The following is an 18,605-nucleotide window of genomic DNA, read 5'->3' on the forward strand; positions in this document are numbered from 1 at the left end:
GACATCAAAGAGCTTGTCAGGAAGAAGATCGGGGCCTTCAGAGGTGGCAACAGGATTAGAAGTGAGAAGAGTGCAAGAGGAAAAGTTGACTTGAGTCAAGGTGGATAATGAAAGATACAGCAGGAAGCTGAAGTGGAAAGTGCAGCAGAAGAGCATGAGCGAGGTTTGGTGCAGCATGAAGATGAGGTTTCACTGAGATGATGAGATCAGCCAACACAAGAGGAGTGGAATTGACTGGGCCACTAACTTGCTCTTTAACTTTCTAGACCAGGGTTGGGCAATCTCAGTACACAAGGGCCCTGCAGGTTTTAGATCTCACCTTGGGTCAACACACCTGAATCACATGATTAGTTCGTTATCAGGCCTCTGGAGAACTTCAGGACATTTTGAGGAGCTCATTTAGCCATTTAAGTCAGCTGTTTTGGTTCGAGAACACATCTAAAACCTGCAGGGTCACCGACCCTCGTGGACTGAGATTGCCCACTCCTGGGGCCCGTTCTTCGTACGTCGCTTACTACATCCAAGATCAAATGACACATCCGAGATCAAATCATCGCGCTACCCGTGAGCTCGCTAAGCCGGTTCTCCGAACACACCTGTTGTTGACGATTAGTATAGCTGGATGAAGTAATGTGAGATCACTGGGTGGCTTAACAGGGGCTACGCATCGAGAGTAGAAACATTGATCGGCAACCCTCTGATTGGTCGGCGAAAATGTCGAAGGAGCGCGCTCGGTATTTTTCGGCAGCAGAGCAAGAACTCTTGAGTGAGGGATTTCAGGAGTTTCAGATTTTAATTAAAACGCAAGGGAACACTGCAAAGGCTGCAAAAGCAAGGAGAGAGGGCTGGCAGAAAGTTGCTGACAAATTAAACTCGTAAGTAATTTAATGATGACAATAATAATGGAGTGGATTGATGTAGCGCTTTTCAAGGCACCCAAAGTGCATGACAATGCCACTATTCAGTCACTCTCACATTCACACACTGGTGGAGGCAGCTACGGTTGTAGCCACAGCTGCCCTGGGGCAGACTGACAGAAGCCAGGCTGCCATATCGCGCCATCGGCCCCTCTGGACAACACCAGTAGGCGGTAGGGTAGATTTATCATATCACACTATATTATCCAATATTATATTACATTATATTATAATATGTTATATTATATCCCCTTTCACATTAGAGCCACAACAGGACCCACTAGAACATGGGAACAAGTAAAAGTGAAATATAAGAATATTCTACAGAATGGTAATATTTATCACTTATATTGCTTTTAGTCTCTTGGAAAGAGACCCTGAAATAATCTGTTTGTTTATAACAGCAACCAAGAAAAGGGCAGAGCAAAAAAAGACAAGTGGTGGTCCTGCACCCCCTCGTCAACAAGTTGGTTAAGTAAATAATACCCTCACGGGAATATCGATATCTCTCTATGAGCACACTGTCGCGCTGAGCTAAAGGATCCTGTCTATCCCGCAATATACGCTGAATTCTGAAAACTCTCCTTATCAATCTTGCACCTTCCGCAATGGGTTGCTCGCGTTTACGGACAGGACATGGCTGCGACAGGCTTCCCAAATCCACCTTCGCTTTTATAGCCGTGGTCTCTCATCTTGATTACACGAAGTGATTTCCAATTACTACTCTGAAATATGAATTACATCTGTAATAATCACATACATGTAATAGAATGTTAATAGTACATTTCCCTTTTTTAGGAAATGACCTGTATGTATCTGTGTGAAATCAATAAAAGGATCAAGTGCTGCATTATCTTTAGTTACATTGATGTTATTTGTTTATGGTGAAACAGTGGTGGAATATCGCTGTTGCTTTCGTATAAATGAAGCGGACATACCTGCGTGGCCGCGATCTAATCCTGTTTACATAAAGTAAACCTGCTCCCGAGCAGGTTTACGCTTACGGCTCTGTTGCTATGACAGCAAGTCCCGGATGAGCTTCGGGGAACCAAACGATCCAAGATCACGCGAAATCGTCAACAATCTAATCCAGCTAACTTACTTAGCGAGGTACGAAGAACGGGCCCCTGGTCTAAACTCTGATGCTAGCGTGTGTTAATGTACCTGTGGAGCAAAGTGCTAGAAAGCCAAATGAGGTTCCACTGAGAATTGAACTCAGATCGCTGGATTCAGAGTCCAGAGTGCTAACCATTAGAATGTATTACGACCTTAACCTGAAAATTGAATTTACTCTTTTAGAGAATATTAAATAGTAAAAGCCATGTTAACATGGCTTAATCTCACCAACACAAGTCTTACCTTTCCAAAGGTTGATGCAGAAGTAAAGTTTCTTTAATGAAGTTAAGTATTTCTTGTGAAGTTTTCAAGCCGTTAGAGAGAGTCAAGTTCTGTCATTTCATTCTTACCCATAGCTGTTTTTTTTCTAAACAGACACTGATCCCACAAGAGGAGGAATTTAACTGCAAACGCTCTCAGACGTATCAGTCCTGCTTTTCCCGGATCAGTGTTCATAGTTTAGTCTGTGGTGTCAATCCTTAAGCCTCTTTTATCAATATAATCATTCCTGTGCACTTTTCAGGGTCCAGGTCATTACAACCTTTTTATCATCAATCAAATAAAAATGACACATCATCTGGATTAATAGAAAGAAAGAAAAACCCAAAGAAAACTATTAAAAATATTTTATTTATCATGCACAGACTGCTGGACAATAGAGGGCACTAAAACACTGTGCTCCCTGAGCCACACCAAAGTTTGAAGTGTCAATGTGGTAAACCAAATCTGGTTTAGTGTGGGGAAATTCCTGACAAGTTGCAGCAATCAAATTGAAATTCACAGGGAACAAATTTAAAAACTAACAGACAGAAAAAATGACACTGTTACAAAATACGAACACAACAGCCTCATAATGACAGATTTAACCTTCTAAGACCTGAACTCTTCCATGGCATGCTTTTTTGATTTCTCTTTGATATTTGGGCTGATTGGGACCCGATGAATGTAAAAACAGAGGATTACCAGATTATGTTTTTTACCTGATTTTTGTTTCTTAGAAAAATAAGAGCCACATATGAGGATATTTATTTTTAGAGCAAAATTGAGTATAAATACAAAATGTGATGTCCACATATGTGGACGCCAGGTCCTAGGAGGTGAAAGAAAAAAAGCTATATACGTTAATGTGAAAACATATTCCTGATGTTGGACTAAGATGATACAGATGATTACTATTTGCAATTATCAGAGGGACAAAAGCTATGGATTGTTTAATATACATTTTCCATCTTGTGATCAGATTACTGTACAGTACAATCTCTGTTGTCTCTTCACATTTTCTTGTCTCGATGCATGCTCAGTCATCCAGGTATGTAAATCTCAAAAGGTTGATTGTGATCATCTGGACAAAACTTTTCATCACTCATCCAAGTGACTTCTTCAGTATTTTGGGATTCACAGTGGTGCTAGTTTCGGTCATTGTGCAAATGCACTGTTTATAAGGTTGGGGAAACCTGCAGCCAGCTGAGACTGGAGAAGTCACTTGGATGAGTGACGAAATGTTGCTCCCACTGAAAACGCTACGTCCAGATGAATAGAATCAACTTTTGGGGATTTGCATTTCCCTCTTAGGATAAATCCTTTCCCACTAACCCCACAACATGAAAGTAATTATTCTCCTGTGTGTGCTCTCATGTGCCTCTTTAAATCCCCTAATTGTAAAAATCTTTTATTACAAATGTCACAGCCAAATGGTTTGTCTCCTGTGTGAATTATCATATGCCTGTTAAGATTTTTGTTATAATTAAACCGTTTACCACAAAGATCACAAGCATACGGGCTCAGCCCTGTGTGGATGCTCCTGTGTCTCTTCAGAACACCTTGTTGTGAAAACCTTTTACTACAAAATTCACAGCTGAATGGTTTCTCTCCTGTGTGGATTCTTTTGTGTGTCTTCAGATTGCCCACTCGATTAAATCTTTTACCACAAATGTCGCAACCAAATGGCTTCTCACCCGTGTGAACACTCAGATGTGTCTTGAAATGAATCCTCTGAGTAAATCTTTTACCACAAACATTACAATCGAAAGGCTTCTCTCCCGTATGGACACTTCTGTGTCTCTTCAGATCCCCCAGTTGTAAAAATCTTTTACTACACACACCACAACTAAAAGGTTTTTCGCCTGTGTGGATTCTCATGTGCCTATCCAGACTATACTGCTGTCTAAATCTAGTTTCACAAATGCTACAAGTAAACGGTTTTTCCCCTGTGTGGACTCTCATGTGAGTCTTAAGATTTGCATTTTGATTGAATCTTTGTCCACAAACACTGCAGCCAAATGGTTTCTCTCCACCGTGGACTTTTGTCTGCAATTCAACACTTTCCTTCACTCTATTAACCAAATGGCTGGAAGTTTTTTTTCCTGAATGATGTGTTGAATAATGTCTCTGAAGATACCCTTTGTACTGAAAGCGTTTACCACACTCAGAGCAGCTGAGCGGTTGTTTGGCAGAGATATGTCCCACATTATCACTCTTTACACCTGAGTCATGTTTCATGCTCTCCTTCCAATCACTACTTTCACTTTCAGGTCCAGACAAAGGCTCTTGCCAATCATCATCATCCTCATCAACAGTGACTTCATTCTCGAAATAGTCTGAAGCTTTTCCATCAGTATTTGGTTGTAAAAGACTGTTTAGATATGAAGTATTGGTAGGTTCTGGTCCTCCACAGAGCTCTCCACCAGGTTCTCCTTTTATCTGCTTGTGTGAGCAGCTGGCTGGAGTCGGTGTGTCTTTGTTATCTTCAGCTGGTTCTTGGTGAAGCTCTAAGACTTGAGGTTTCTCTTCCTCATCTTCAGTCTTCAAAGTAACAGCACCCAGACCATTAAGCTGCTCTCCTTCCTGACCAGTCCATAGTTCCTCCTGCTCCTCCTTTATGTGGATGTGGCCTATGTCCTGCTGGTCCAGACTGGGGATCGAGGGAACCTCTTCTTTAACTGGCAACATCTGCTGGACATCTGCAGAAAACACACATTACAGGTGCATCACAGGAAGCTGGGAGATATGCATTTTTAGTTCGAGAATTCTAGTTCTAAGTCAGGGATGTCAAACTTACGGCCAATGGACCACATCCAGCCCACGATACAATTATATCTGGCCCGCAAGATAATTTCATATGTCAATTATTAATTTTCTTTATCGTGTGAAAAAAACATTTAAATGCAGAAGTTCTTTATTGACAGAAAGCTGAGTGTCACAGGTCTGGGCTACTTAGGATAAAAGTGGGCTGTATGTGGCCCCTGATATAAAATACGTTTGACATCCCTGTTCTACGGTATTACACATCAAGACATAACAAAAACAAAAAATCATCTGCTCTCTACAAGGTTCTAAAATCATTTAAGCACAGCCTTCTAACATATGACACAATGTCATTATTTACTGAACAAAAACTAAGCCAAACTGCAGAAGCAGTGTGTTTAAGCTGTGTGTGGAAAAACTAGCTACATCCTATATGATTCAACAGCTTGTAGAAACAATGTTAGCACAAAAACAGTAAAGTACAGTGGTCCCTCGTTTATCGCGGTAGTTACGTTCTAAAAAATAACCCGTGATATGTGAAATCTGCGAAGTAGCCAACTTTCTTTTTTACAATTAGTATAGATCTTTTAAGGCTGTAAAACCCCTCACTACACGCTTTATACACTTTTCTCAGGCAGGCATGAACATGTTCACACTTTTCTCTCTTGTTTAAACACTCTCAAAGTTCAAACCTTCGTAGAAAAATAAGTCCAGTATTATAGAATGAAACCAAAGGCACCCGCGGCTGCCTTTGACGGTGAAAAACATTTTGTCTACATTGTTGTGTTTTTGATCGAAGACTTTGACAAGCCGAATGCATTCTGTACGGTACAGGAGACACGGTACGAGATTGATTGACAATGGTCTAGAGCCAATCAGGACGCAGAACACAATGCGCTGTACACATTTAGTAATGATCAGTTACTACCGACTGCATTACTGCATTTTGTGCAATTTCCTTACACTATTTTTCTAGTATATCTAATTCACATTTTCTTTCTGAGCCTAGTGCTGTGAATTTCCCCAGAGTAGCATTAATAAAATCTTTATTTATCTATAACTATGCATTCTCTTCAGTGAGAAGTGGTCGAGAACATAAACCAAAGCACATCGTCTCACACACTGTGTTAGTGCACTAAGTAAAGAAATTACTCACACTGGACTCACACAGCTAATCCTGGCTCATAAATTTCAGTTTCATGGACCATAAAGACAAGCTCCAAGTGTTTCTGGAGCTTTACCTTCTTTACTAACTTCAGATTTTATCCTCTTGTCCATGAACCTCTGAAGTGGTTACCAAATACCTGAATACAGCATCATTACACACTAATTGTTGTGTTTTATAATTTAGTTTCTGCTGTTTGATCAAGAGAATGAGTTACATGTTAATGAAACAAATGAACGTCACCCACCTGCCTGTGCTTCTGCCAAACCTGATGTAGCTGATGCAGATACAAGGGGACACAACCTGAGACCTTTGGGGTCGTCCGGTTGGAGGATCTTTAATCGAGACATTGAAACTCCACTTGTGATTTTCAGGTGCAAGCTGCAATGACACAAATGAGCCACCCGAACATTTACTCATTCATTCTCAGGCAGTAGAGGGGCTCAATTACCAATCAGAAGTTCGATGGATATATCCATGACTCCTCCGGTCTGTGCACCAAACTATTAACTCTGTGTTATTCTTGGTGCATCTGTCAAAGTGCAAATGTTAGATTAAACTGAGATGATCTGGCAAGAGTTGCAAAACGTTATGAATTCACTGTATCACTGTTACTGCCAATACCTTAGAGCAGCTCTGGGTCCTTTGACAGGTTAACTTTTAAAAATTAAATTCTAGTCCAGGTAGCAGGTCTATATTTTTGTGTAAAAGCCCTCTTGTGCTGGCCGTATCCATGACCGTGTGGCTGCTGACTCTACTGGGAATAAAGTACCTATCCAGCAGAAAACAAGTGAGTCCTCTTCAGCTATGTCCCGGTGGAGGAGGTGACCCCAACGTGTATTTCTTTTCCTCCTTCATGTTTTTGCTCGTTTGGCGGCGATAGCTGACGCCCGGTTTTATTTATTGTGCTAAATTAGAAATGTTACCGTCTCAGTGTCTCAAAACCTCGTTATACCATAAAAACGATTCTAATTATTATTCGGCACCGCAGGCTTCCCTGGTGAGAGGATGAAAACTCGTCTGGAAGCTCCGCACAGTCTCAGGACGGACAGCTTCCTGCCCGTCAGTCCAACATTTTTTTTGTTCCCCTTTACAACACGGTATAATAGAAGGTTCCTAGAGCCGTTTTTTCCTGACGCAAAAAGATTCCTGAGGAATGAACGAAGAAATAATTGTTAAAGTTTAAAAAGTAAAATTAACCTCCAGTTCCGATTCATGCAAAACAGTCTTTGTGGCGAAAGAAATCCTAAGAAGTCATTTTAGTTTGAGGACAACATACAGCCAGATCAGGTTCACTGTTTTTCATTTATTTTCTGTTTTGTGTCTTATCTACTTTAAATATAAGCTGAACAAAATATATTAAATAAATAGTTAACTGATGAATAGTTTTCCAATTTCAGGCTGTTTGACATCATTACAAAGAAATGTTACGTCAGTATCTTTGGCTGGCCATCGGGCAACTGTGTTTGTCTCTTGCTTTAACTCTTTATCATTATTTGAACCCTCATGCAAAAAGCCATTTCAGAATCACAAACATTTAATTTGTTGGGTTATGACCGATGGTCCCTTCAAGTGTATAATATTTAAATATTGCACCTGGAGCTAATATGAATAGTTTTATTTATTATTGTACAAATAAAACATAATTTGACATTTTTATTGCAGTTTAATCTTGAAGCCAGTAAAAAATTTTAAAAAAGCAATGTATGACTCCACCCATGAAACTCAGATTATATTGAGTGTACATCTCATCAAATCAGAATCAGAATCAGAATACTTTATTGATCCCTGGGGGAAATTATTTTTTGTTACAGTGCTCCATTTTAAACCAACATTAAGACAAGACAGACAATACGCTAACTAAGAATAGTACAATATATACATATATATACATACATACATACATAAGTCACTTATAAATAAATATTTGGAAAAGAAACATGTGTAGCTGTAGCAGCAAACAGTGTGTTAAGTGGATGCGTTGTACAGGGAGATGGCCACAGGCAGGAATGATTTCCTGTGTCGTTCAGTGGTGCTTTTCGGTAATCTCAGTCTCTCACTGAACGAGCTCCTGTGACTGACCAGGATGTCATGGAGTGGGTGGGAGGTGTTATCCAACATTGTCTTTATCTTGGACAGCATCCGCCTCTCCGACACCACCTTGTAAATGTGACCTTTACCGAATTCACTTTCATAATGAAAAGTTTTTATCTTTGCTAATCAAACGGCATTGTGGATGGATGACTGAATTTTCCTTAGGAAAATTCCTAAGCAAGTGAAGTAATCTTTGTCTGCACAGCAGTCATCAAAACAGGGTGAAATTCTCTAAATACTAAAGAGTAGTGCTTCCTTTATTACCTCCTTTATCTTTATAAACTGGACCATCCTTTATGCTTCATCATCTGAAACATATATCATGGGAGACAAGTGACAATCTTTTAAAAATATATATTTATGTTTTGTACTGTGGAAAAAATATGTTCTAATTATGAAATATGCTTCAGTTACATCCATGTCCTTCACAGTATGATATAATTAACCTTTGACCTTGAGGAAACATTAGTTCTCTAACTTTGGTCTCAGGTTGAGGCAGGTGAGCAAAGGTCCTAACGCACCTCATGAAGAAACAGACACTGGCAACTAAAACATCAACTGTAGCAGTAAGTAAACCTGTAACACTGTCAGACCAGAACTGGTTTAATGGTCCAAGTTCATAACTGATCAGGACAAATACGAACAGTTGAGAACATTTTATTATTTTGTGAACATTCAAACTTCCTCCAAAAGTTGCAATTTAAAAGACAATCATGTAGCTAAAAATTAAACTGAGTCTTTTCTTCTTCATTTAATTTTCAATGACAGAAAGACGATCTGCTTCCAGAACCTCCAATAACGACAGGTGGTCAGTTTTCTGAAAACCACTGAAAGAAGATTATACTTAAGCATTTCCAAACTGGTTCCCTCGGCAGAATTAGTGTAATATTGCATATTTAAGACTAGTTCCAAATAATGTCATGAAATTATATGATGTGATTAACACTAGAACCATAGTGGGGAGGAGGCAGATTGAACTGGTACCTGCTTCACCATGCCTACACCATTTTTAAAATACCAAAGGATCAAAATAAACCCCATTTGGTGGCTCTAGTGGTAAGTGTGAGAGTGTTTTCGAACTCATGATGAAAGCAAATTTGGACACAATAACAACTTAAGATTAAAAAAAAGAAAAATAATTTAGATGCAAGTTATGTGCTAACATAAAAATTCATCATTACTGACATTAATGACTTTCTATAGCACACTGAATCTCCTCTTGTGCAAATCTTTTACTGCAAGCACTACCATTTGAGTGCTTTTGGTTCTTGGTGTGCTTTAAAATTTGTATTTTGGTTAAACTCTCATCCACATAAACCAAACAGCTTGAAGCCCTTTCACCTACATGACTTGTCATCTTGAGTTGAGCAAACTCGAAAGCAGGAAAAGGATTTTTTTGGGCAGTGTTACATCCCAGACTCAGGAGCCCTGATCTCCTGCTAACCATTTTCTTCGGTTTCAGGTTCAGAATCTGACAATGGTTCCTGCCAGTCACCAACATCATCATCATCTTCATATTTATCATCAATACTGACAGTTCCAGCATTATGTGGCTGTAAATGACTTTTGAGATCTGTGTTTTTGCCTGGTTCTGGTCCCCCACAGTCCTCCCCATCTGTTTTCTGTTCAGCTGGGACACTGGGTGGAGGCTTTGTGTCAATATTGTCTTGATGAAGCTGTGAGAACTTGGATTTCTCCTCCTCCTCATCTTCACTCGTAACAGGAACGGCAGTAAATGGGTACATGGTGATTTTAACCTCCTCCATCAAATATAACTTCTTGTCTTCGCAACCAGCCAGAAGTTCCTTCTGCTCCTCCTTTACATGGAGGGGCTCTGGATCCTGGTCCTCTTGGATACAGGGAGTCTCTTCTGTGTGCCCGACATCTGCAGGTAAAACAACCAAACAACAACCAAATATTGACTAATTCAAGAAGTTTGGAAATAACTGGTAAAATCATAATTCAATTCTGATTTTATCACCCTGTGAAAACAAGTTTCAATATGCATATTTTAATGTACACTTCTATTCAGTTTATATTATATTATTTATATAGTGTCAAACAGTCACCTTAAGGCACATCATACTGTAAGGTAAAGACCCGGCAATGACAGAGAAAATGCCAACAATCAGACAACCTCCTATGAGCAAGAACTTACCATCAGTGGGAAGGAAAAACTCCCTTTTAACAGGAAGAAACTTCTGGCAGAACCAGGCTCAGGGAGGGGCGGCCATCTGCCGCAACTGGTTGGGTCAAAATGTTTTTCAGAATGCTGCTTAGGCCCAGTCTTTCAGAAAATAATAGCTGACACACCCTTCAGCACATCCATCTACTGTTCTATTAAGCCTCATGAGAAATGATCTCTGTGGAAGGGAACCTGTCAAGAAGCTATTGTTAATGAAGGGAAACAGGGAGAGGCTGAGGTATCAACATTTACACAAGAACTGGACTGAAAATTAGTGGCAACAGGTCTGATGGACGGAATTCGAATTTGATCAAATCATCAGCAGAAAATACAGAGGCGGTCAGGAGAGAGGTACAATGGTGAGAGTCTAGAGCCATCTGTAAAACACGGTGAAGCTTCTGTCTATGGTTTGGAGCTGCATTACAGCCATTACCCAGACCTCAACACCACTGGAGCGCTGTGGGATCATCCCGGCAGAACAGAGCAAAAGCCAGAAACATGCAAAGAAGCTTTGACTGTTCTTTGCCTGAAGAACTATTCCTGAAGACTACTTAAAGAAATTACAGAAAGCTGCCTCAGAGAGTTCAAGCTGTGTTAAAGAATAAAGATGGTCACGCCAAGTACTGACTTTCAAGCCTGTAAGAATTGTTCAAACTCTGGTTTTGTCTCATATTTTCATGTATGTTCGCAGATATTTCAATAAGCCCCTGCACACATGTTCAATTTTTCTAGCAAAGTATAAAGAAATTGACTTCTGCACAGTACTGGACATGAAATACATTTCTTTTTTTCCCTAAGAAATCTAGCTTCCCACATCTAACACAATTTAATATGATGGTATTTGCATGTTTCATATTTTAGTATGTATATCAAGGAATAAATATTTACAATTACAATTTAAATGTGACCTCAAAATTCAGAATTTACTCAGTGGCCACCTATGCTCCACGACATGAGTAAAAGCGTTTTTTAAAGCACTTTGTCAACCAGTGGCATCATGTCCATGTAGCAGGTCTTGGCAGTGCAAATGTTATGCAGTTCTCTCAGAAGCCTGACTGCAATATGCAAAAGTTTAAAAATTCGTGAAATGTAAGAATTTTGGAACGGTTCCTCAATTCTCATCTCCAGTTAGAGCTAATATTGGAAAAAATCCATATGACACCCAAACATACTGGAGACAGTGCTATTACAAAGTGATTTAATATACTTGATGTACAGTAAAAATTGTTTACACAAATGTGTGTCACTTACCTACACTTCTTTTCATCTGCACCATTTCAGACGTGGCTGGTACCAGTTTTGGGGACTTTGAACCCACGGCGGTGGCTTCCACCAGGCGAACGCTCTTTTCTCCAGTGTGGACGCTCATGTGCCTCTTCAAAATCCCAGATTGTGTAAACCTTTTACTGCAAACATTACAACCGAATGGTTTCTCTCCTGTGTGGACTCTCATGTGTGCTGTAAGATTTCTCTTACACTTAAATGTTTTATTACACTTATCACAAACAAACGGCCTCTCTCCTGTGTGGATGCTTGCATGTCTCTTTAAAATAGCTTGCTCTAAAAATCGTTTACCACAAACGTCACAGCTATATGGTTTCTCTCCTGTGTGGATTCTGATGTGCGTCCTAAGATTTCTATTACAATTAAAGCTTTTGCCGCAAACATCACAAATGAACGGTTTTTCTCCGGTGTGGACTCTCATGTGTCTCTTAAAATGGTTCCTTTGCCTAAATTTTTTACCACAGACAATACAGCTGAAAGGTTTCAAACCAGTGTGGACGGCCTTGTGCCGGTTAAGATCGCCGAGCTGTGCAAACCGTTTACTACAATCACTGCAACCAAAGGGTTTCTCTCCTGTATGGATTCGCATGTGTCTATCGATGGTATACTGATGTCGAAAGCTTTTTCCGCAAACGTTACAACTAAATGGTTTTTCTCCGGTGTGGATTCTCATGTGTGCCTTCAGATTTCTTTTACTGGTACATTTTTGTCCACAGAGATCACAGTTCAGTGGGTTCGCTTCTCTTTGATTTCTGGCCTGTGATGCAGTTTTTTGCTTTCCTCTAAAACATGCACTATTAACCAAACAGTTCGAAGCCTTTTTTGCTGAACGGCGTGCCACATGCCTCTGAAGAGACTGCTTGTAAACAAACTGTTTATCACACTCAGAGCAGGTAAATTTCTTTTTGGCGGTTTTACGGTCCACATTACCTTTTACTACTGACTCAAGTGATTTCTTCTTCTTTAAACCCTTCTCATTGTTTTCAGTCCCACATCCACAATCTGACAAAGGCACCTGCCATTCGTCACCATCAATACTGACATCGGTCTCATAGGATTCTAAAACAATTCCATCAGTTTTTGGTTGTAAATTAATATTTAAATCCAGGTTCTTGTCTGCTTCTGGTAATCCACAGTTATCAGTTTCTGTTTTTATCTGTTTTGCTGAGCTACTGGTTGGAGGCTCTCCCTCTGTGTTGTTTTCAGATAATCTCTGATGAAGTTCTGAGGACTGTGACTTCTCTTCATCGTCTTCAGTTTTCACAGGAACAGCTGTGATTAGGACCTTGGTGATGTCAGCCTCTTCCTGCCCATCCAGCAGTTCCTCCTGTTCCTCTTTAATACAGAGGATGTCTGGATCCTGTTGGTCATGACTAGGGCTGCAGGAAACCTCTCCTTCAACCTGCAAGACCTGGACATCTGCAAGATGTCCAGGTCTTGCCGCTGTAGCTGAAACACACACACAATTATGGAAACATATGACACAAATCCTATTAAAGTTTTTAATATTACACAAATGATTTTGGAATCTAATACAAATTTTAAAATGAAAAAAAAAACAACAACACAGAAAACCAAGTGTTTTCCACTGAAAACAATTGGCATTGTTACATATTAAATATCCATCCATCCATCCATTCGCTTCCGCATATCCTTTTCAGGGTCGCGGGGGGCGCTGGAGCCTATCCCAGCTGTCATAGGGCGAGAGGCGGGGTACACCCTGGACAGGTCGCCAGTCTGTCGCAGGGCTAACACACAGGGACAGACAACCATTCACACTCACATTCACACCTAGTGACAATTTAGATTAATCAATTAACCTATCCCCACAAGCACATATTAAATATTTGTTGTATATTATAGACAGACTGATGTATGTCACTTACCTAGATCTCTTGTGTCTTGTGTCTGAACCAGTTGTGATGTGGGCCATGCAGATATGGCACCAGCCAATCGGAGATCTCTGGTTTGATCTGGCTGAAGACTCTTATTTCCTGTGTGGACGCTCATGTGTCTCTTTAAAATTCCTGGCTGTGAAAAGCTTTTTTTACAAACATCACAGCCGAACGGTCTCTCTCCTGTGTGGACTCTCATGTGTGTCTTCAGATTTCTCTTACAGTTAAATCTCTTACAACAAACATCACAACCAAATGGTTTCTCTCCTGTATGGACTCTCATATGTCTCTTGAAATGAATCCTCTGTCTAAATTTCTTATTGCAAATGCTACAGCTGAACGGTTTCTCTCCTGTGTGCACATTCTGGTGTCTCTTCAGAGACCCTGGATGGGAAAATCGTTTATTACAAACATCACAGCCAAACGGTTGCTCTCCTGTGTGGACTCTCATGTGTCGGTTTAGATTATACTGATTTCTAAAACTTCGTTCACAAATCTTACAACTAAATGGTTTCTCTCCTGTGTGAACTCTAATGTGCGTCTTAAGATTTGAGTCTCTCTTAAATTTCTGTCCACAGAAATCACAGCTGAATGGTTTCTCTTCTGTGTTTTCTGTCATCTGTGAATCTACAGTGTCACTGTCTTCAGGTCCAGAATTGGACAAAGCCTCCTGCCAACCATCATCAATGCAAACTTCAGTCTCATAAGAGTCTAAAGGCTTTCCATCAGTACTTGGATGTAGATGACTGTAAACATCTGGGTACCTGGTTGATTCTGGTCCTCCAACAGTTTCTGTTTTTATCTGTTTGGCTGAGCTGCTGTTTCGAGGCTCTGCCTCTATGCTGGCTTCAGCTGGTCCCTGATGAAGTTGTGAGAACAGAGGTTTCTCTTCATCACCCTCACTCATCACAGCAGTGATTGGGACCTTGGTAATTTCAGTGTCCCCTAACCCATTTAGCTGCTCTGCCTCCTGAGTCATCAAGAGCTCCTCCTGTTACTTCTTTATGTGAAGGAGGTCTGAGTCCTGCTGGTCCAGATTAGGGATGCTGGGAACTTCATTTTCAATCTGCAACATCTGCTGAACATCTGCAGGAAGCATTAAAACACATCTGTACATTATGCTCAACTGTCACTTTGCGTAGTTGCAAAGAGCCATACCAAATTTGTAATTTCTTTAGTATTTTTTTTTAATGTAATTTGAAATTGATTTGTGATTTTGGAGGACATTGGGGAATGACTTTGATATCCATAAAACAGACACCGACACTGTGCTGGTTAGAGCTCGGCCGATGGAGTATTTATAACACCAATACAAATATTTGGCAACTTAAAAAAAAAATCAGATGTTTTATTTTCTTCAGACACATGATATCAAAACAGCTTTTCCTAACACTTATTATGCGTAGTTATTCATCTACTCTGTTCAGATCAGCTGGTTGCTGTGTTTTTGGTGTTCCAAACATGTGCATTGCAAACAGGGAAGATGCTTTTACTTTACTTTATTTATATAGAACATTTAATAACAATAAAATGTTGGACAAAGTGCTGTACAAAGATTAAAAAATAATTTATTAATTAATTTAAAAAAAATGCAGACTGCCCTCTGGTGGACTGTCTGTGCAACAGCAACACTTATAAAGTGTTTGAACTGTGTTCCTCCTGTCTCTTCTTTACTTGTTCAACTTTCAAGGATCATTTGATTTATCAGCCATTGTCAGTCTGATTGGCTGGCAAATAGCTAATATCAGCTGATATTATCAGGCCATTGATAAGTTTTAGTAGTAATCAGGCAGTCTCACTTTGTGATTTACATTTAAAATAAGAGTTTTAACAACTCAAAAAATTCTGAATAATGAAAAGCTTTTCAAAAAAAGAATAAACAAATCTACTGTATAAAATGATTAGTGACAAGTATACATTATTAATTATCACTTCACTCTTTAATAATGCTTAATTAACACTTAACTAAGTGTTAATCAGTCATGTTATTATGGTGTCACTCACCCAGATCTCTCCTGACTTTTGCCGACTCAGACCTGAAGCGTGTGTGGTCATCAGGATGAAGGCTCTTTATTCGAGGCATCCCCACTGCAGAGCCCCTCACAGCTGGCTGAAATTATGATTGCATAAATATCAATAATAAGTCGGTTACTCAATGCAATTACTTATGCAATAATACTTAGTGCAATAATCCTTTCTGTCATCGTTGTATTTTTACTCAGTTGTATATAGTATTTGTATTTGTATTCTATTTTTATCTTATTGTATATTTATTTTATTCTACTGTATATAGTATTTTATTTTATTCTATTCTGTACAGCTGTGTACTGTATTTATTCTTATTGTATTCTAATTTTTGCCTCATAACTTTTGCACTGTCCACTTCCTGCTGTGACAAAACAAATTTCCCACGTGTGGGACTAATAAAGGTTATCTTATCTTATCTTATCTTAATATAACCACTAAGAAACCTATGTGTACATGTAGATAAATTGTCACTTGGACAAGAAACAGTGATCGTAAAAAAAATTACACGATTTTTTTTAAGTGCCAATCCTGTATATATGGAAATATTTTATGTGCAAAAACAAACAGCTGTTTGCTTTTAAGTGTTAAAAGTGTCAAGTAAGATTTATTAAATACATGCAATAAAACACAGACAAGCTCATTCATTTTTATTTTTCTGTGAAACCTCAAAAGAAATAGTTTCACTTTAAAGTTGCCTACAATGTGTTTACGTTCCCTTTTTTAATCTTTTGAAAAGAACCCAATGTGAAAAATGTTTTGAAATAGGACAGTTCACAAGTTTCTTAAGTTGAGTGGAAAATGGTAGAAACAGAACCATTCTCATGCTGAATGGCATGAAGTTAATGAAACTGAATAATTCGTGCAGAGATGTTTGTCACTAGTCTAATAATGGATACCTTTACAAGTCTTAAACATCATAAATCAGGTACTTTTTACACGTGAGATCAAATCTGTCTGTGTGCAGCTCATGAACTAAAATCAGTTCAGCTGAGACTGAAGAAGTCACTTGGATGAGTGACGAAACGTTTCTCAAACAAAACGCTACGTCCAGATGAACAGAATCAACTTTTGGAGATGCTCTCTGCAGAGTTTTCAAATACTAATGAGCAATAAGAATAAATAGAAAGATTTTCAGCAGGACTTTTGTGTAACTTGCTTATCATTTTCACATTTAGCACAAAACATTGATGCCAGATGACCCAGCGTGCAGCCTCAGATCCTCAGGGCCAGCCCTCCTATCGGGTCCAAAATCTAAAGGTGACCTCGACTTTGAAAGAACCTGCTGAGCAGATAAGGCTCACAGAATCAGTAATCTCCTTTAAATTACGTCTGTAATTCTCATTCTCACCCAAAGCACTTTGTAAAGTTAATTTCTAGTGTTTCTGTGTATGGTAAATGGCCTGCATTTGTATAGCGCTTTACTAGTCCCTAAGGACCCCAAAGCGCTTCACACTACATTCAGTCATTCACCCATTCATTCACACACTGGTGATGGCAGCTACATTGTAGCCACAGCTGCCCTGGGGCACACTGACAGAGGCAGACACTGGCGCCACCGGGCCCTCTGACCACCACCAGTAGGCAAACGTGGGGTTAGCATCTTGCCCAAGGATATTTGGCAGCCAGGAGGCAGCCTGGGATCAAACCACCGACCTTCTGATTAGTGGCTGACCTGCTCTGCCACTTGAGCTACAGCCACCCCGTATATAAAGTGTGAGGTTACTGGCTTGTGATTTGCATTCATATGGTGCATATGAATGCAATGGCAGCATTTCTGTGATTAAACCTTTAATTTTCACTCTTCAATAAACAGCAAAAGGACAGAGTGAAATAAAACGCCCTGAACTGCCCTAATATCCTCTAAGACTTTGTTTCGGCTCAAACACAGGACCGAGTTTAAGCCTGGGTCCAGATCATGTGTTAGTCATAAAACACACCAACTGTGTTTGGAGTCCCTTAAGAACAAATAACGAGGATAAATTCCAAAAAAAAAAACTTTTTCTTGTGCCAAAAAGTGATCGAATGGCAAAAACTGATTTCCAAAGTTTCTGTATGCTTTCTTTAAGTGTAACATCTTCATGTATATTGGTAAATAGACTTCGGTGAATATGGTTTACAAAGCGGTTATATGTTAAAAAAAAAACAACTGATTTTCAAGTATCTTTATAACTTTATAACTCGGGGTTATTGTACTTACATTATAACCAATCCGGTACTCTTTTGTCAACTTGAAATATGTTTACAGAACTATTGTTATATTTGTTGTCATTTCTGCTATCCTCTTGGTCAGATGACGTTTTTTGACATTTTAATGTCAATGACTTTTTTTTAACTGGATAAATAAAGGATATACCAGAAATCATCTTTTTACAGACGATCATTTTTAGGCACAACACCGGTCCATACAGGTAAAATCGGGACGCCTGTTTGCTGTCAGATATTCGCATTTACCTGTACAGGAGGAGGAAACAGGCAGCATCAGCCCGCCCGTCTTCCGCGGGGTCCTCCCGGGCGAGTTTCATTTCTGATCTCCGTGTTTTCGCTCCTTTACTTTACGATCCTCCTTTCCTCTGATTGTAACTTCTCAAACCTCTAAAACACAAGATACGTGACACGGAAATGAGGAGAAATCCCTCTACAAGCGAAACACAACACACGGCTAGTCTGTCCGACCTTTGTTTTGTTCCCCTCCGAAACACAGTGCACCTAGTAGACGGTTCCTACCCCCGTCATCACCCGCAGTAATTTACTGAACAGTAATGCATTCAGCTGACATTCAGCTGTTGTTATTAGTCAATCAGATATTTTCCCCAGAAATCCTAAAATGTATTTAAATATAGTAAATAGAAAATAAAAAAATCAATGCCTGCTCTTTTTTTCTTCGACTTTCTTTGATA

At 39.5% G+C, this 18,605-nt stretch overlaps 2 protein-coding genes across 7 annotated transcripts; both read right to left on the minus strand.

Moving 5' to 3' along the window:
• Positions 1-2,673: 2,673 nt before the first annotated feature.
• Positions 2,674-7,284, minus strand: LOC147324076 (uncharacterized). Of its 3 annotated transcripts, none has more exons than XM_086304524.1 (3): positions 6,995-7,284; positions 6,470-6,603; positions 2,674-4,993 (listed from the first exon to the last, which is right to left on the minus strand). In XM_086304524.1, exons 2-3 carry the CDS (start codon positions 6,570-6,572, stop codon positions 3,645-3,647), a joined length of 1,452 nt encoding a protein of 483 aa, XP_086160650.1. In that variant the 5' UTR covers positions 6,573-6,603; positions 6,995-7,284; the 3' UTR covers positions 2,674-3,644. The 3 variants fall into 3 exon arrangements, with proteins under 3 accessions (XP_086160650.1, XP_086160648.1, XP_086160649.1); XM_086304522.1 differs by having other exon boundaries at positions 6,847-7,284; XM_086304523.1 differs by having other exon boundaries at positions 6,470-6,754; positions 6,847-7,284.
• Positions 7,285-8,957: 1,673 nt separating this feature from the next.
• LOC147324077 (uncharacterized) lies at positions 8,958-18,406 on the minus strand. Of its 4 annotated transcripts, XM_086304483.1 has the most exons (5): positions 18,160-18,406; positions 15,685-15,790; positions 13,672-14,766; positions 11,753-13,234; positions 8,958-10,201 (listed from the first exon to the last, which is right to left on the minus strand). In XM_086304483.1, the coding sequence occupies exons 3-5, from the start codon at positions 14,657-14,659 to the stop codon at positions 9,756-9,758; spliced, it is 2,916 nt and encodes a 971-aa protein (XP_086160609.1). In that variant the 5' UTR covers positions 14,660-14,766; positions 15,685-15,790; positions 18,160-18,406; the 3' UTR covers positions 8,958-9,755. The 4 variants fall into 4 exon arrangements, 3 of the variants coding, with proteins under 3 accessions (XP_086160609.1, XP_086160611.1, XP_086160610.1); XR_015130793.1 differs by lacking the exons at positions 15,685-15,790; positions 18,160-18,406 and adding an exon at positions 10,475-10,693 and having other exon boundaries at positions 10,062-10,201; positions 13,672-14,671; XM_086304485.1 differs by lacking the exons at positions 15,685-15,790; positions 18,160-18,406 and adding an exon at positions 10,475-10,559 and having other exon boundaries at positions 10,062-10,201; positions 13,672-14,671.
• Positions 18,407-18,605: the final 199 nt, after the last annotated feature.

The sequence above is a fragment of the Aulonocara sp. 'chitande type north' Nkhata Bay genome, linkage group LG8 (genome assembly GCF_057382095.1).
Source record: "Aulonocara sp. 'chitande type north' Nkhata Bay isolate Kocher_YH1m ecotype deep benthic linkage group LG8, A_spYH_male_GT1.1, whole genome shotgun sequence".
NCBI classification, from domain to species: domain Eukaryota; kingdom Metazoa; phylum Chordata; class Actinopteri; order Cichliformes; family Cichlidae; genus Aulonocara; species Aulonocara sp. 'chitande type north' Nkhata Bay.